General features: G+C 40.1%; 1 protein-coding gene across 1 annotated transcript in view; it reads left to right on the forward strand.

Annotated features, from left to right (window-relative positions):
- Positions 1–4,830, forward strand: part of LOC126418617 (uncharacterized) — a 40,587-nt gene extending 35,757 nt beyond the window's left edge. Inside the window, exon 3 of the mRNA XM_050085458.1 lies at positions 1,703–4,830. Coding sequence (XP_049941415.1) covers positions 1,703–1,881 — 179 coding nt within the window. The 3' untranslated portion in view covers positions 1,882–4,830. The remainder of the gene's footprint in view (positions 1–1,702) is intronic.
- Positions 4,831–19,101: the final 14,271 nt, after the last annotated feature.

A 19,101-nucleotide genomic window follows, 5' to 3' on the forward strand; every position in this document is an offset into this window, starting at 1 on the left:
TATAAAGAAGTAATAAATTAAAATGTCATGTCTGATGCTGAAGTTTTACTGCATGAACAGCAAAAACATAGTAAGCAATAGACTTCTTTCCTTTCATTGTGTGTGTGTGTGTGTGTGTGTGTGTGTGTGTGTGTGTGTGTGTGTGTGTGTGTGTGTGTGTGTGTGTGTGTGGAGGGGGGGGAGGGGGGGGAGGGGGGGGGGAAGACAAGAAAAGTTTCCGTGATGGTTTTATTTGTGTGTGAAGTTGTTGGATATTGCTAAGTGATGTCATTGTCAGGCGCTGGATGGATATAGTCTGGGTAATTTGCACCCAGCGAGTTATACTGCCTCAAGGCATATACGTAGTTTCCAACTATAATACTTGACTTATTGGGTTCAACCTAAGATTGTGGCTCTTAATGAACAGATTATGATAACATTTTAAATTTTTAAATTCAATCAATAACTGAATTAATTACTGAAAGTCAAATTTTTGTTGTCCCTGGAAGGTGTTATATAGACAGTCTGCAGCTGGGGCTCTGCCGTGGGTTAGTCGTCTACTAATACAGTTTAAAATTGTACCTACACTAACTGTATTTACTACATGGGAAAATTTCTTAACAAGAGTTAAGATAGTCCTGCAGTGTTAAATGTAGAATTAAGTTCATTTAACACAATTGTAGGCAAATAAAATTAATACCAGCTATGTACACTTGATGTATTTGAATACTGACCTTGTAAGATACGGATGCATTCCCCATCACAGCACATTGTCACGCATATGATCCATACAACAAGCAACAGACCAAATTGTCTTCCTGTATCTCTGGCATGCTGGATTGAAACAAGTCTGCAACTTTTATGTGACCACAATAAATGTTAGAGGAATCATTTTAAGTTGCATAGGAAGTTTTATTTATTTATTGATGGCTAGTTTCAGGTAGCTTGTCAGTTGTCAAACCATCTACATACGTAAGTCTTTTATTACAACCAAATGTGCATGTAAGTTACTGGCCACAAAACCTATAAGTGTAGCAGTATACAATGTAGTGTACATGCATGAATATCACTGTTGGTTGAAACGTTTTGAAATTGGGCTCCTGCAAACAGGTGGTATTTTTGTTACTAAAATGGGTATAATAATGACTTAGGAAGGACTGAAACATCAGAAGTTGGGCTGGTGTATTTAATCATCCTTAGCAAGGCTTTTGGAATTTTATTACAGCATTGACATGTATCATGTGATTGAAATATTGTAAAATGTCATTAAGTTTTGCTTAGTGGATTAGGTTGTACACCCGTTTCCCAGTTGTGACAGAGAATAATTTGTTCTTTGTTCTGGTTTCTGTCTTGTCTCGAGAGTTTTTTATATATTGTTTGTTTCTCATTACATTTTTCTCAGAAATTTATTTCTGTATGCCTGTGAAAAATTTTATTGAAATAATAAAAATAAAAAGAATGTATTTGAAAAATACTCTAGACCCGAAGATTCAACTTTGCCATCAAATGTTTGTGTTTGCGAGTCCTGCTCCAGTTGACAGTTTCAGCAGCTGGTTGGTTAAGTTCTCTCATATGCTGTATGTGTCATTACTCATTAATAAACATATCATCAAATTTCAAGGGCACTTGTGAATTTTTTGCTTTAGCTTGATTATTTGTGTCACAAATAATCTTTGAAGATTCTAATGATCTGGAATAATGGATTCTTGTTTTGCATTTACAGGTTTATTAGTGACAGGAGTTGTAGTGGTCTGCATTCCAGAGTCAGGTATACAAGGTTTTGTATTTTTCTTGGCTGGTTTCATATGTTTTATACCTGGAGCGTACCATGTTGTCTATATTTACTGGGCTGTGAAAGGCAAACGTGGCTATGATTTCTATCACTTGCCTTTGTTCAACTGAAACGTATGAATACCATGTCAAAAAAGTTCACATTTTTTGCACATAGCCTCAGGATGTTCAAATTAAATAAAATACAACAATTGTACTTTTTTAACAGAAGACTACTGAAATTGTCTTTCATTGTGTCATGTTCCTTTTACTAAAAGTTAACTAGTCATTAATAAAAATTATGTGGGTACAGTGTATTCAAAAGCCTGTATCTTAAAAAGCAGTTTGGAACAATTGTAGAAGCAATTTTTCTGATCAACTTCATTTGAACTCAAAAGGTGTCGTTTCTTGCCTATATAAAGCCTCAACATTGACATTTATACTTCAATTTGTCACTCTTCTGCCTATAACTATAACAGTGTATTGACAATTCATAATTTGAAATAAATGGCCTTGAAATGTGTGATAATTTTGACAGTTTGTTCTAATATTTATGTACTTGACTATTATGCAGCTAAAGGACTTTAATTGTCTGTGAAAAACTATTTTGTTATTGTATTATAATTTTGTACAGTATTTGTTACATGTGTGTTTTAATATATGACTGTTGTCCACTTATTGTAAATAATCGATACATGCTCACAGATTTGCTGAATTATGATACTGTGATTTGATTGAAAGTAGTTTTGTAATGTACTGTCAGTCACTTGAGAAGTCTGAAAACCATGGATTATCAGCTTGTAAATATTTGATATTATTCCTGTTCTCACTATCATGAAATTATGTCTTGGAATTTGAGCTTATATCAAACATAAGTTGTATGTATGTACATAATTAATTGTGTTGGGCTTTATAGCCTGATAAATTGGACTGTGTGACAATTTTTAATGGGCTGAGTGAATCTTCTGTGGCCTAATGACTGAAGTGCTTATATATAATTAGCCTACCTCTTGAAAATAAGCAGGATTTTGGAAATGGTAAGAAATTGTGCTGCAGCTGTTATAACCATCAGTGCATAAATGTGTTATTTATGTATTACTAACCTTTGTTTGGTAATATAAAGCACATTTCTGGCATTCCACAATTATTTTGCTATAGGCCCAATTAAAAAGAAGCTGTGGAATTGAAAGTAGTATAGATTTTTATTAAGATATGTGGAGGACTGTGAAAGTCTTAGTCAGAAAATGTAACAGTATGTGTTAGCACTCATGCTACCTGGGAATTCTTCTCGTGGAACTAAAATTCATAGTTAGTGGCATGAAGTACACGGGTATCTTGTTATCCACTTGCTAATTATTGTCTGCAGTCAAAGGTGTTTGCCCCTTGGAATTGTATCTTTACATATTTCTTCAATTAACAGCAGTTGTAGTCTCTATTGCTTCATTAATTTTTTGGTAACTAAAATATCTACTGAAACAAAGTCCACCCTCTGCTTCGTGCTATGCTGTGACGATACCTTGCATTAAAAGTGCAGGATGGGAATGCCCAAGATTTTGTCATACTGCAGTATGGCTGTGGCAAGACTGAAAAACCTCCTGTTTGTAAGTTAATTTAAGTTACTGCTTCCATTACATCGAAAAGTTTCATTCCTGTATAACATTTGTAAGTGACTATATATTTGAAGCTATTTCTGTGCTCTACAATTCTTTATACTCATTTTTGTGCGTTTTTAATAATAAAAAGAAGTCAATAAATTTATGAACATAAACACACACAAAGGGCAAATTGTACCCTGATTGTGCCTATCTCTAAGTTGCGTATTTAAAGTAATTTAGCTAAGATATTGCCTTGCCAAATGAAGTGCTGTATGTCGAAACAACTTTGGCGGTCATGTTGTTTGAAATCCATTCCACGCATGAAAATCGTTGTTTGAATAACGGACCCATTTTTTCTCTGTAACCTGCATCGTATTTCCTCCTACTAGTGGTCTCTCTCACTGACTTGTGCAAGAGGGGCCTGAATGTTTGTTTCGACTCGGTCAACATTGTGACTAAGGTATAAAAGTTGTGTTTAAGAAAGTTGCTGGCTATGAGAACAGTATCTGCTTTGTTTACCAGACATTTGAAGTGCCATACTGCAGATCAGCCCTCTATATCGCTTCACAGCTAATGGCAGAGGAGACTTTGCCTTACTGTATTCTTGCCATCTTTGTATAACATTTAAATACCTCCTCATTGTTTGTGAAATTGGTGTATATTTTGTTGTTTTTAATAGTATAAGAGTTTTTTTTCCCAGACAATACTGCTGCTAATAATGTTATAACCTCAATGTAACCTGCTGCTATTGCTTGTGCAGGTCCTGTTTTCTGTCTTTTACACACTCAATATCAACTAAATTTTGTATTATGACTCAGATGTCAGTTTTGTGAACAAGTTACAGAAGTGTAAAAGACGTGGATTATTTCTAGGTATTAGAGTGAATGATATATATATATATTACTAATTGTATCAGCATTGGTTGCTTAGTTTTTCTCATATAAATATGTTTTTGTACATCAAAACGTAGGTGAGAGTGTTAAACAATATTTTGTTGTTATATGTAACAGTAAATCTTGTTTAATAGTGTTTGTTGATTTAGGAGAAAGGAAATTGAATCCATCCACATTAAATTTACATTGCTGGACGAGTCATTTCTTGTTAATATTGCTACTTACTTCTGGCCAATGTATAATGCATTAAACAATACTCATACTTTACAAGATAATATTACTATTATTATGGTTGTTGTTAAACATGATAGATAATTGCTTTCCTGGCTGCTGCAAAGCAAATACATGCTCACAGTTCACCATTATCCAACTGTGTTGTCACTTGTTTAGTATGTTAGAGTTCGCTATGTAAATTTTTCAGGTCCATTGTTTTAAAAAGTGTAACATAAATCACAGTAAAGCAGCATGTTTTTCTTTCTTGGTGTTCATTTTTCTTTTCAATCCCACCAAAATAAAGTATTTCTCATACTGTTATAAGTAATGTACTGAAATATGTTAGCTTCATCAAGAGCAATAAATTACCTTTTTTGATATATTGAGATTGCATTCATTTAACATTGTAGTAGCGACATTTGACTGGTGCTCCCCCATATGTATCCGCCACTGGTTGCAAATGCCTGCATATCTAGCAGAAGACATATTATGGACTTCCAAACCATGGAAGCCAAGATAAATGCTTACTCTGTATCAGAATGTAAAATAACATTACTTGTGTTTACAGCTTTCACTGTTAATCGGATTGGAATGTCTGGCTACTGTATTGCTTTTTTTTTTAATTCCCTGTACCATCTGTGCAACTTCAGTGTTCAGAGGAAGTAAATCACAAATATGCAACATAATACATACTATTGTTTGATCAGTGGTTTGGGTATGCGTAAAAAGCTGAGAGGCTTCATTGACAAAGTTAAACTGAGCTCATGGGCTTAAAGACACAACAAATCTACGCAAACTGCTGTATATGGCTGTATTTTCATGATGTTAGGTCTTTAGTATACAAAACAACCAACAGGCATATTTCTAGAGCTGTCAGTGGGTTTTTAACATAGTGGATCATAAATAATTGCTGCCAAAAATTGTATAGCATGGTATCAGAAGACGCAAACAAATGGATTGTGTTATTCCTATATTCCTAAGCAGCTGATTACAGAAGAAACACAAAAGCATCTCGAGTCACTAACTGAATTTCTATATGGAAGTCAATCAAGGTGTGCCTTAGGGCTCATGACTGGGGCATACGCTATTCCTCCTCTGTATGAATGACAGGTGCCTGAATGTCAATGCTCACTGAACAATTACTTCTTAAAGGGAACAACCCAACTGCAGTACAGGAAGCTGTGAACTTGGCTTCTTGACAACTCTGTAACTGGGTTGTAAACAAGGTTGGAAGGTACAAGATGAGGTACTGGTGGAAGTAAAGCTGTGAGGATGGGGCAGATTGTGAGTTGTGCTTGGGTAGCTCATTCAGTAGCGTACTTGCCCTCAAAAGGCAAAGGTCTCGAGGTAGAGCCTCAGTCTGGCACACAGATTTAATCTGCTAGGAAGTTTCATATTGGTGCACAAGTCACTGCAGAGTGAAAAATTCGTTCTTAACACTAAAGACAGTGAGCATGAACTTTCGCACCACACTAAGCTCACACCCCTTTCAACCACAGTTAACAACAGCATTTACTAGGCAACCAACGAATAGACACTAATGTGGAATTCAAATTCCTAGGTCTGTGGCTATTAGATAATATGAAATTGAATAAATTTAGTCTTCAGGTAAATGCCAAAATAAGTAGTGGCTGCTAGCCTTGAATGTGCTTGCAAACGTTTTCTACCCAGTAGAAAAATCATACTACACATGCATGCAGCTGTACCAAAAATAGGGTGTGATGTCCTGGGGTAATTATCAAGCAGCTCACCATTTTTAGGATCCAGTAGAGAGTTATGGTTGTCATTAATGGAAACAAAACTAGACTCCTGCAAAACCATTTTCAGAAAGCTGGGGATCGTAACAGTACCTTGCTTATATATTTTAAAGACTGTTAAATCCCTAAAAAAGAAACAAACCTAGTGCCAGTCGAATGTAGGCTAAAGAAAATTGGCGAAATTCACAAACATTGTACCAGAATAAATTCAAACCTGCATGAGCTACTTGCTAATACACAACTTTGTCAAAAGGAAGAATTTCACATGGGTCTTCGTTCAATAAGTTCCACTGAAGTATAAAGTCTATTGCAAACAATACACTATTTTGTAAAACCGTGAAGTCTTATTTGATGTCATGGTTTTTGCTCTATAAGAGTACATAGAACAGTAAGAGTGCTGGTTATGATTAAGTGTAGTTCGTGGACTACTCAGTGAAGCAAATTTTACATAAGCCTGTTGCAGTGTATTGTAGAACATAATCTACCTGGTGTATATATTAACATATTTTGTCAGACACCTGTAAAACATTGTAATATCCAATCGCATGGACCAAGTAAAGGACATTCATTTGATACGACTTAACTATAGCAGGGTCTGATATTTGCTGCACTTCTTTTCAAGTTCCTACAGCAGAAGCCCACAAAAAAAAAAAAAAAAAAAAAAAAAGGTCAGCAAAGTTTGTCACCAGATGAAGTGTTGAAGAGACCCAAGTCAGAGGCACAGCAAACATATTTGAAAATCCGTTTTACAGAGTTCCAGTTACAAGATGTGCGCGTAGCCACCAGTCGAGCAACTTTTGAACTGGAATAATCAAGATATGAAGTAATAGATGTCAGATACATTAATGAATGATACCCCAGCTGAATGATGAGGAACAGTACTGTCAAGAGTCTTGATAGTTTCATTGTGTAACTGTTCATTGCCACACAGAGTCCTCAATGGTTTTGAGTGAGTCATATTGAAACAATTTAGAATCTTCTTTGTGTATGGTCACTGTAAATAAACAGGCTATACTGTCATTCTGTTTTCATGTTTAAAACGAGTCTACAGAGCCCACTAATATTTGAAATCTGACTGTAACAAATCTAAAAAGGAATTCACTGCACTCCGAGTTGATCCTCTGATGAAATGGTCATTGACATAAATAACAATCAGCAATTTTGATGTTTTGCTCTGTTGAATGTAAATGCAATGATCTGCTGTCAAACAAATAAATCCATTTTTCTTTATAAAGGTGCCAGACATTATTCCAGCAACAAGGTGATTGCGTAAGTCCACATAATGATTTCATGAGGCGACAAGTGCAATCTGAACCACCTTTGAAACCTTCTGCGTAATTAATGTTTCTGCATCCAGGTCACCATACTACAATTCAATTCTACTATCAAATGAATGAAGCTTCAAGTTTTCGACAGGTATAATGGCTATTAAGGCACCAATAGCATCAGAACGAGCAACTGGACTAAAAGATTCATCATAACCAAATCCCGCCAAATGGAACATATTGCAAACATCCAAGTGTGCACAATATCTCAATCGACCCATCAAGTTTATATTTTACCTGAAGTACCCACTGATTACCAATAACATGTTTTACTTTTAGGCAGTTCTGTTAAGTCGGAGATATCATTTTCTTCAAATGTCTCAATTTCTTCTGTCATTGAATCAAACCATTTGAAGTAGAAACTTGTGGATACTATCACTTACAAATCAGTTGTGCCACAGCCAATTTCACTGCTGCACCCATACACTATGTTCAGAGAGGAGGCTATAGTGACCGGAGCTGAATGAGTTTACCAAAAATGCAGATATTCAATGCAGATCAGTACAAAATCAACTGACATATAAGTTCTGGTTGTAAACATCAATGCACTCGCAATTGCATGTCCGCAATAAATTCCATCAGCACAATTAATTCCCTATTTTCGCACTAAACCAAGCCTGAACATTTGTCAAGGAGGGTGAACACTCCTGAGTGTTTCAAGCACATTGAGCAACCACAGACGTGTGTCCAAAATGACAATCTGCTACTTTCTGATCGACCTGCAGGGTCCATGCCCTTCGTGAACTTGAGAAAACAAAATCAATAATATCAAGTTAACTTCCCTTAAGCATCGGGGGGGGGGGGGGGGGGGGGAGTTTTTGGTAGCTTAACCCATGTGGTCTGCAAGAATCAGACTAGGGAATCCTGTTTACAGTTGCCCAGCTGGTCCAATCTGGCTTGCCCTATGCATGCCACACCATTGCCAAAATTTGGCCTTACAGTAAGTAGTAATATATCTGAATATCTGATAGGCATCAAGGATGTTGGTCCCAAGAAAAGACATTGCCTGTAGAGCATTAATACACTGACAATTAATACAAGATAATGAAATACAGATGTCCACAAGTCACGCAGCTTAGAGTTTACTGACACACTGTTGCAGATGCACTATGCTCAACACAGGGGATGTAGAAGGTCTGTACATACAAACTGCCATGGAAGCCATTCCAGACTCAATCCTCGACATAGCGGAGGCACAAGGGCACAGACGTGGATCCAAATTTGTGACAGATATGTAACTAGAGTTATGGGAGGTTATGTCTGGTGTTTGACTGGAGATTATTAAGGTGATGATGCAGCCCAGTGGAGACAGGGTCTCTACAGCATTCGGTGCATGGGGCACTGGATTTGAACTCTGAATGGTGGCTATGTTGCATGCAGCCTGCCTTGTGCAGCAGGACATAGTTATGATGCTGAACAGGCATCTGAAGCAGACTCGCTGACTGGCATATGTGACATAGTCCACTAGTGACTGTAGTGAAGGTGGTCTGGGTGCATGTGGTGGATGCAATCCAGGCAGCTGCACTTTCTGGCTGGGCAAGGTGGGATGAGGCCAGTGCACATGTGGCAGTGTGATGATGATGTTTGGTTTGTGGGGCACTCAACTGTGCAGTCATCAGCACCCATACTAAGTCCCAATTTTTTCACAGTCCAATCCAGCAACTGTCATGATGGTGATGAAATGATGATGACAACACAAATACCCAGTCCCCGGGCAGAGAAAATCCCCAACCCGGCCAGGAATCGAACCTGGGACCCTGTGATCCAGAGGCAGCAACACTAGCCACTAGGCCATGAGCTGTGTACATGTGGCAGTGTGATGACAGCTGGTGGAACATGTGCATTGCTGGCAGCTATGGGAGCATGCACTGCAGAAGCACTTTCCTGACTAGTGACAAAGGAAGCATCATCCATTGACAGGTCATCTGCTGGGTCGAGGAAATAAAAGACGACCCAGAGTGGTCAAGACATAAACTGGCTTCACTTGGTCACTAAGACTTTAGTTGGCTTACCTCTGTAATCAATGTCAAGCATAACCTTGCTGTGGGTCATAACATAGTGTAGTACCGAGTAGGGTGGCTGAAGAGGTGGCTGTGCCATGTCAATGTGCAACATGATGTGCATAGAGCACTGTACATCAACATGTACAAACACTTTGCCAGTGAAATGCCTCATTGGAGCATGGTGGATGCACAGATGTTCTGCCACTGGTGAGGCCAATGAGTCATCTAGTAAAGGTACTTACTACATGAAATCACTAGGGATGGTGGTGATTTTCTGTAGATGAGGTTGGCAGGTGAAGCACCAATCTCTTTCTTTGGTGTTACTTACAATGGGAACAGGACCAATGGAACTGCTTCACTCTGGGCTTTGTTGTGACAAGTTATGGAGGCTTTCAGTGACCTTTGGAGTCGATCAACCATGTTGTTGGATGTAGGGTGGTAATGGTAGTTCTTTGCAAGTGCCCGCTCCACAGACGAGAGACACATGTAATAGCACACAGTCAAATTGGCACCCACAGTTTGTTGTGACATGACTGGGGCAGCTGTAGCACGCCACCCAGGTGTCGCGGAAGGTGGTAGCAATGGTCTTGGCATTAATGTCAGTGCTGCTTCCAGCCAGCAAGTGAAATGGTCCATCTTGCTACAGTGTCCACATGGACATATGAAAAACAGCCGGTCACAGTGGGAAAGGCACTGACAGATGCATGTATGTGCCTCCCAACTTTCTGGCATGCAGTGCAGGTACATGCCCACTGATGGGAGTCTTCCCAAAGTCCTGGCCAGATGAAATGCATGGCCACAAGTGACACAGTGGTTTTGATGCTGGGGTGTGAAAGTCCATGGACGTGGCCGAAAGCACTGCACCAGAATTTCTCCAGAAGAAATGGATGGTGTTTGCCTTTGGAAACATCACACCCAAATCTTAGGGGTAGAGCTGGGAATGGGCACTAGTTCCAGTGATAGGCCACTGGAGGTGTCATGGCAGAGGTGGTGTAGCTGTTCACCATTCTCCTGGCATTGAGCGACATCCTCAAAGCTCACAGGAGGAGAGGTACCTGCACAAGCACAGGATAGGCCTTCGGCTGTGATGTTGTCTATTACAGAAATGTGGCGAATATCCTTGGAGACACATACTAGGACTGCTGGACCTGGTGCAGTGAGCACTTAAAGTGGTTATTCAGAAATGGATGAGTGATGGGCTTGTGGTCTGTGAGCGTGATGAAGGAATGGTTTCCCACACAGGCAGGTGGGCGTACTTCACCACCTCAAATACTGCAAGTGGCTCGTGATCATAAGTGCTGCAGTTGTGTTGCAACTCATACCTTCTGCAAAAAAAACCCAAGTTAGTGCCAGCTACCACTGCTGACACATTGTTGAAGCACTGCACTTATGGCAGTCTGACTGGCGTCCAAAACCATGGCAAATTCAGCATTGTGCACTGGGGGAGGAAACAGCATTACTTCTGCGAGGATCTTTTAACATTTTAATGTTCATATAATAAGTTGCCGTCTCTTTAATCTTAGAATAGATGATCAACGCAGCTAGCCGCTATCTCTGTGTAATGTCTTGTCTGTATAGACATGTATCTGTTGTCTTTAAGATCCCTTCACCTTCACACATAAGCCTATACAGTAAAGTAGGGCCCTCCCAGTTCTTGGCTGATCCGTGATAAGACAGGCGAAAAATTAGACTAATGGAGGATTCTTAGTATTATCTCTATTTTCATTCACTCTCTCTCTTTATCTCCTTTATCTATGTATAGTTTTTAATATAAGATTTCATTACGTGATATAGTAATAAAAAGAATCAGCCAAATAGAATCTTTGGTGGAGTCCTTCGTCTTGGCAATCAGCGGCTGGCTTGCTGTAAGAGATCTTTACATTTGTTATTACTGTTAAACACTGAAGTCAGTCGGGAGAATCAATCATTTAGACAATTTGTTCCTTTTACAAAAGATGCGAATTTCAGATGTGTACGAAGCCTTTTTGGACGATTTAACACAGACTCAGTGATTGCAGGCGATCTTCGACACAGCTGAAACTTCCCCACTAATTACAGGGCCAACATGATCAACAAATGATTCAGAAAAAACTCATTCATTCATTCACTCCAGAATAAAAAAGTCACAAACCTTATTTATGGAGGAAATCGTGTATTAAATCCATCTCCATTACATGTCCAGATCTCCGGTGATTCCACGCCTTAATTATTTTCCTTTTACAATCTCCTTCTCTTCAAAACAAACCGCTAGTGGCACAAATGTTAATTGGCTCGCTTTAGCGAGAAGAAAAGCAGAATATGTATATCTCAGAAACACGTCAATCCCTCAACCGATACTCCAGAAGCTGTCCTAGTTACCACTCTTAACAACCATGGAGAATGCATATATAAAATCAGATCATATAACTTTTCCAAATTGAATGAATGTGGATGGTTTGATTGAAAATGATTAATTGGTGTGTGGTAAAGGGTATTTGCTGTGGGGACATTACCATCTGTTTGGACTCCTTGACGCTCTTCTCCAGTGTGTCCGAGCAGATAATGGGAATCCTTCATTTTGACATGGGGCCACGTAGAGCTGAAGTCAAAGGGTTCTGCATAGCAGTGCCATTAAGCAGATGACGTCGATAACAGTTTAACATGCTAAGTTAGTGGTATAAGTTTTTATGTGTCTATGGGTGCAGCTTATTCACAATCACATGCGAGTGGTTGTGGTGTGGATCCACAAGGGATGGTCAGGTACCCAAGAAAATCCATTTCAGTGCCCCCAGAATGCATTTCAGTGGGTTAATGATGAGTTCCACTTCACTGAAAGACAATGATTACGAGATGGTGGTGGACTCAGGTAACTTCGAAAGAAACAGTCATTGTGCTATGCAAAGCATCGTGGTAAGCCTGACGAGACATCATCCAGGAAATGCTGCCAGCTCAGGGCTGCATTCAGAAGACCGAATATCATGAACATACTGTCGAACAGCCCAAATGGTGTGATAATGACCATTTTGTGTATATCTTCAGGCAGCACAGGAATCTGCATGAATACCTGCACTGAATCGATTTTACTGAACGACTGATTCCACACACGTGCGCATAAAGTTCTGCAGCTGTGGTACTGGATATCAGTCCGGCACTGTTTGTGCATTTAAGGCATAATTGTCCCCATATGGGCACCAAGAACTGTCTTCCTTGTGAGCAGCTACAATCAAAAAATCTAGCAGAATATGAACAATATATTTACAATGCATTCAAAGAGTACAATACACACACAAATTCATAATAAGGATGACAATGATATGAAACCAGCATCTGTTTTGAACGAAACCAAAACAAATATGGGAGAGTTCAAATCATCCAATAAAGAACCCAGATGATGGACTAATAATGATTACCTTTTATTACCAATATTATGTCATTCACCAGCCACAGATGGACAGACAGCAACAAGATACAACATTATCAAAATACATGAATACAACTCTACTATGATAGTAATTTAATACCGCAAGACATATTTAAGTTATAAATTAAATTACAATAATATCACAAGTATAAAATAGATACAAGTATGTAATGAAATTAAATATACTAGTTGCTGTTGGAGTCATGGAACTGAGCTGCTGCTCAAGTAAACACTGTGTTATTACTAGAGAAGAATTTTTCAGTATTGTAGAAGGGTTGCTCTTTTAGCTTACACAAAATAGTAGTTTTAAACTGCTCCCATGGTAAAGACTGAATGTGATCTGGTAGAGCATTAAACAATTTTAGGGCCACCATTGGGAAGTTGTTTTGTGACTTTGCTAATCGGCACCTTGGCCTGTCGATACTGTCTTTTTTGTGAGTGCTGTATTTGTGAACTTCATTTCTCTGTCTGTAAATATCATGGTTTCTTTTTATGTGGAAGAGGCAGTTCACTATCTACTGGCTGTAAACAGTCAGAAATCCTAACCTGGTGAAAATTGGTTTTCAGTGGTCTGTTTTTTTGCTTGAAGTAATGATCCTCATTGCTTTCTTTTGCAGTAAAAGCATGTTCTTGCAGCCTGCAGAATGGCCCCACAACAACAGCACATAACTGATGTGGCTGTGGAACATTGCATAGTACACAGTTAGAAGGTACTGTTCTGGTACTATACTTTTCATTTTCCTCAAGAGGTAGAGGACCCCTGAAAGTTTGGAACATACATGTTTGGTGTGCTGTTGCCAGGTTAATTTGGTATCAATGAGAAACCCCAGAAGTTTTAACATCTGCTGCGTTACCCAGTGCTCCAGTATTGCTGAGGCTGCATATCATCCTCTGAGTTTTTTCTTTATTAATTTTCATTTTGTTCATGATAAACCAGGCCTTAGCTTCATTGAACAAGATTTCTGCATGTTGGACTGCCTGTTAACATTCTCTCCTTTTGAGAACAAGGTTGTATCATCCACAAATTGCAAGGTGTGCCCATTCAAGCCTATGTCATTTACGAAGACAAGAAACAGCAGGGGCCCTATTACCGATCCCTGTGGAACACCATACTGTAGCTTCTTCTCACCTGAATCAGCTCCTTGCACGGAGACAATCTGCCGACTGTTTCTCAGGTAGGATTCAAAAGTTTGCAGGACAGATCCCCATATACCATATGTTTTTAGCTTTCTGAGCAGGGCCTTATGTGGGATGCAGTCAAATGCCTTACTAAGGTCACAGAGTATTAGTGCTATAGGCTCTTTGTCTTCAAAACCCTGACTTATGTTTGTAACTAAGTCAAATACAGCTGTTGTTGTTGATCTGCCCTTCCAAAAGCCATGTTGCGCATAATAAAAGAGACTATTTCTTTCAAAGTAACTTAATAGTTGTTCTTTCATTATCAATTCCATCACCTTCGCTAGTACTGGTATTATAGATATGGGCCTGTAGCTTGACACTTCATTTGGACTGCCTTTTTTGTAAACAGGCACTGTGCGCACTACTTTCAGGAAGTCTGGAAATTCCCCTGCACGGAGGCTTTTTATTTATTACTACCGCTAATGGCTGTGTAATTTCACTGATTATAGTTTTTAACATAGTACAGGACATGCATGGACTTACAGTGCTCCAAGTGACTTGGCAGTGAGCCATCGTCTTGTTGCTGGAAGTAACTATACAAATGTCAGCCCTATGTTATGAACACAACAGGACATACATGTGTGCTATTTCAGCAGAGTTGAAATCTGCAACAAGTGTTCAGCAGAGTGCTATAAGAGAATGGAATCTGTATCCTGCAAACATAAATCCATTTATCAGTGAGATAGAACTCTTCGAGAAATCGGAAGTTTGATTTCAAATGCTGGAAAACATACTAAAATACCTGTGACCGAAGATACCATGGTATGGTGTGCATGGGGCATTCACTAGAAGCCCAAGTAAATCCAAAGAGATCAGCAAGTTCAAATGGTTCAAATGGCTCTGAGCACTATGGGACATCTGAGGTCATCAGTCCCCTAGAACTTAGAACTACTTAAACCTAATTAGCCTAAAGACATGACACACATCCTTGCCCGAGGCATGATTCGAACCTGCGACCGTGGCGGTCGCGCGGTTCCAAACCGAAGCGCCTAGAACGGCTCGGCCACAGCGGCCGGCCAGACCAGCTAGTAGGGAACTAGCCATTTCCCATTCGATGGTGCATGACATGGTATGCAAACATCTCCGGTTGTGAGCATACAAACTCCAACTTTTGCATCACATTAAGGCTAAAGAACATCACAGATGATATGATTTTGCTATCGAAATGTTGCATCATATGGACGGAAACAGCGAATATGTCAATGCAGTGCTGTTCAGTAATAAATCTACACTGTTCAACGGAATTAAAGGATGACTTTTTCGAAACCTCGTAATTGTCTCCCATTCCGATGTATAAGATTGAAATTGGGCTCAAAGAAGCCTAAAAGCTTCCTCTGTAATGGTGAAAAAGCGTGGCGTCTTTGGGCACGACGACGCTGCAAACAGTGAGGTGTCGACACATGCAAAAGAATGACCATAGCTCAGAAGTTCATATGATATATGAAGTGGGTTATTGATGTCATAGTGGTACCAAATTCCACTACAGTTCTGCCCAAAGCCACTGCAGACGTGTCATACGATGAGAAGGCCGTCACAGCTCCTCTTACCCCCATTTCATCCTTCTTTTACCACCTTTGCAATGGAGGTCAGAACCGCGATGCCCAGCGTTGAAATCGCGCGGTTTTCCTTTGTGTGGCTGAGGAAAACATTTCAGATATGCCGTCATTCCGAATGGAAACGAAACGACGTCAGGGTGTGGCATAAAGAGCTTCACTGAAAACACCGCTCTCTGTGGGACATTTATTCCCACCCATTTCGCGGTCTAAAATGGCAGTTCGCAGTGTGAAGAGCCACAGGAAGAGATTCCTAACAACCTTTGGCTCGAAAACGACAGTACACCGTGCGGCGAGCAACAAGAAGATATCCCTGATAACTTTTAGCACTGTTAACTCCTTCTGTTTGATTCAACCCTTCTCGACAGATATCGCAGGGATGCAACCCCTTTGGAGCGTAGTGCATTACAATTTTTGATCTGGTGTACAGGGTAGGGCCACTAGAAATCGTTCAAAGCATTCGATGAAATTTGAATGTGATCCAAAGCAGCAAACAGTTCTTGTACCTTTTCAGTGCTCCTGTTTCACATCCTCCTGTGGCGTGACAGTGGATGTTACATTGACATATGTGGGACTAAAATGGCAAAGGGTCACTCTAAGACTCCCCAGTTTGGAAAAGCCCTAGGTGGTATCTACCCACGTTCATTGAGTATTTTAAAAACATGTCTCTACTGAGAAAACCCATGAAATACTTATAGACACCTGCAGGCTGGCAGCTGGCCTCAGAGGTGTGTCAAATGGTTGTTACGTGCAGGTGCATTGGCTAATTCGCAGATTTTCTCTGTGAACATACATTTCTAAAATTGTCAATAAATGTGGGCAGGTGTCACTGAGGGTTTTGCCAAACTGGGGACGCTTATAGGAATCCTTTGCCGTTTTATTCACACTTGTGTCAATGTTGCAACCCCCCACTGTAATGCAACAGGAGCACTGAGAAACCAGAAGGACCCTTTGCTGCTTCAGATCACATTCGAATTTCACCGAATGGCTTTGAATGGTCACTAGCGGTTCCATTTTGTACTTTAAAACTAAAACTGCAGTCACACTGCACTCCAAAGAGATGAAGTCACATTCAATGGAGTAGCAGCCCGGTGACATCCATCAAGAAAGGCTGAATTGCCCAGGATGTGTCCACAGTGCCAAAGGTTGTCTAGAATGTCTTCCTGCTGCTCATTGTGCTGCAAACTGCGTTTTTGACTGCAAAATGTGTGGGAATCAATGTCCCAAGGAAAGGGGTAGTTTCGTTGATGCTCTTTATGCCATCACCTGATGCCATTTCATTTCTGAGCAGTGGTGTGTCTGAAATGTTTCCCTCAGTCTCCTGTAAGAAAATCACTTGATTTAAACACTGGGAATCGTGGTTTGACTTCCGCCACAAAGGTGTTAAAATAAGGGGTGAAATGTGCGTAAGAGGGGTTGTAACACGTCCATGGTGGGGTTGGGCAGAATAATAGTGAAATTTGGTGCCAATGTGACATCCTCTTTTTCGCATGTGTCGACATCTTGCTGTATGAAGTGTTGTTGAGCCAGAAGGTGACGTCGAAGAGCGCCACGCTTTTGCACCATATAGAGGAAGGTTGTAGGCACCTCTGAGTCAAATTTCAAACTTATGTGTCGAAACGGGAGACAATTACGGGGTTTCGAAAAAGTGATCCCATAATTTTGGTGTGCAGTGTATCTTCCACATCTGTAGCAATGTAAACTGACAATACTGTTGAATATGGGACGTGAGACTTCGGAAGAAGTGATAGAATACAAAAGGTGTTCACCAAAAGTTAACATGTGGTTGAGATTATATAAACAATATGTGGATCTACAGTGAAGTGACAATGCACGCCTATATAAACATGTTCGTGAACTATGCAGTTCCACAGATGCCTCCTGCTGTCATTTTCTGTCAGGGTGGTGCACTGCCCCACTATTATCGGGATGTTACCACATATCTCCATGAGATAATTTGTACCTCCATGGATAATTTTTACCTGAATCCCTCAGATTAGGGCCGGCCAGAGTGGCCGAGCGGTTTACAGTCACAGGTTCGAATCCTGTCTCGGGCATGGATGTGTGTGATGTCCTTAGATTAGTTAGGTTTAAGTAGTTCTAAGTTCTAGGGGACTGATGACCTCAGATGTTAAGTCCCATAGTGCTCAGAGCCGTTTGAACCTCAGATTAGGTCGAGATGGATGTGGCAGAACCAACCTTTTGGGATCTCAAAATGACTTAAGGGCAGTTGGGGGCGATGTCCAACTTTATTACCTTGACAGGGGACACATACATAAGCCAAAGTATTGATTTGATTTGATTTGATTTTGACAGGGAAGCTAAAACAGCTTAGGTCTAACTCGCCACTGCCCATACTGTAACCGAATTTATTGTGCGGTATCATTCCCTGTATATCTAGTAAAGCCAACTAATGCCCTTAAATAGTGCAAGGAGTCCTTTTACCAGTTTTTTTGCTAGACACAATTCCTTCAGGTCTAGTTGTCCCAAAGATTCTGTATCTTTTGCTCTCCAATGCCATACAGTCGAAGGTTAGGTGTGATGCAGTTTCTTCACCCTCATCAAAACCCGACATTTAGGGTCTTCTTCCGTTATACCCATCGTGTGTAGGTGTTTTTTGAAATTCCCATGGCTGGTCATCAGTCCAGTCATGAGTTTGATCTCTTTCCTGTTCAATCCTGGGATTACAGAGCTTCTTTTAAAACATGGCTTTGGCATCATTACCTTACCATATTTTTGTTTAGAGACCTTGGTCCAAAATTCTACGTGCTGTTTCCTGAGCCAGTTCTATAGTTCTAGTTTGATCATAGCCTTGGTGATTGTCAGGACAGGTTCTGCTCCAATAAATGGAGTTATTGCCCCCATCCTGCCCAATCTGTCGGCTTGTTCATTGCCACAGATCCCTGAGTGGCCAGCGACCCACACTAGGTTTACCCTATTGCTTCCCCTAGCTCCACCAGAGCCCTGTGGCATTCTGCAACAGTCTTAGATCTTGTTGCAGGAGCTGCCAGTGATTTCAGGGCTGCCTGGCTGTCTGAATAGATGTAGATGCTACAGTCATTGTAGCACCTATACATATTCTCCTCCACACATGCCCTGATTACAGTAATTTCAGCTTGGAATACAGAGGCCAGTTTTACTAGAGAGATGATTCCCTCCAGTCTTGGGTGAATCCCGTACACTCCTGCCCCAACGCCTTGGTCTGATTTTGACCCATCATTGAACCAAACAATGTCCCCTGTACAATGTCGAACTGTTTATTCCCACTGCTCCCTGCTTCCAATTATTATATTGTAAAGCTTGTTGAAGCAGTTGGGAGTTATTATATAGTTGGCAGGCATTTCCCCAGCCATTCCTATGTTTACCTCACTCACTATGTCAGTGTGTGATTCTGGATATCCTAATGAGATCCAGTTTTTCCCAGTTTTTAGTCT

Source organism: Schistocerca serialis, chromosome 9 (assembly GCF_023864345.2).
Source record: "Schistocerca serialis cubense isolate TAMUIC-IGC-003099 chromosome 9, iqSchSeri2.2, whole genome shotgun sequence".
In the NCBI taxonomy this organism is placed as follows: domain Eukaryota; kingdom Metazoa; phylum Arthropoda; class Insecta; order Orthoptera; family Acrididae; genus Schistocerca; species Schistocerca serialis.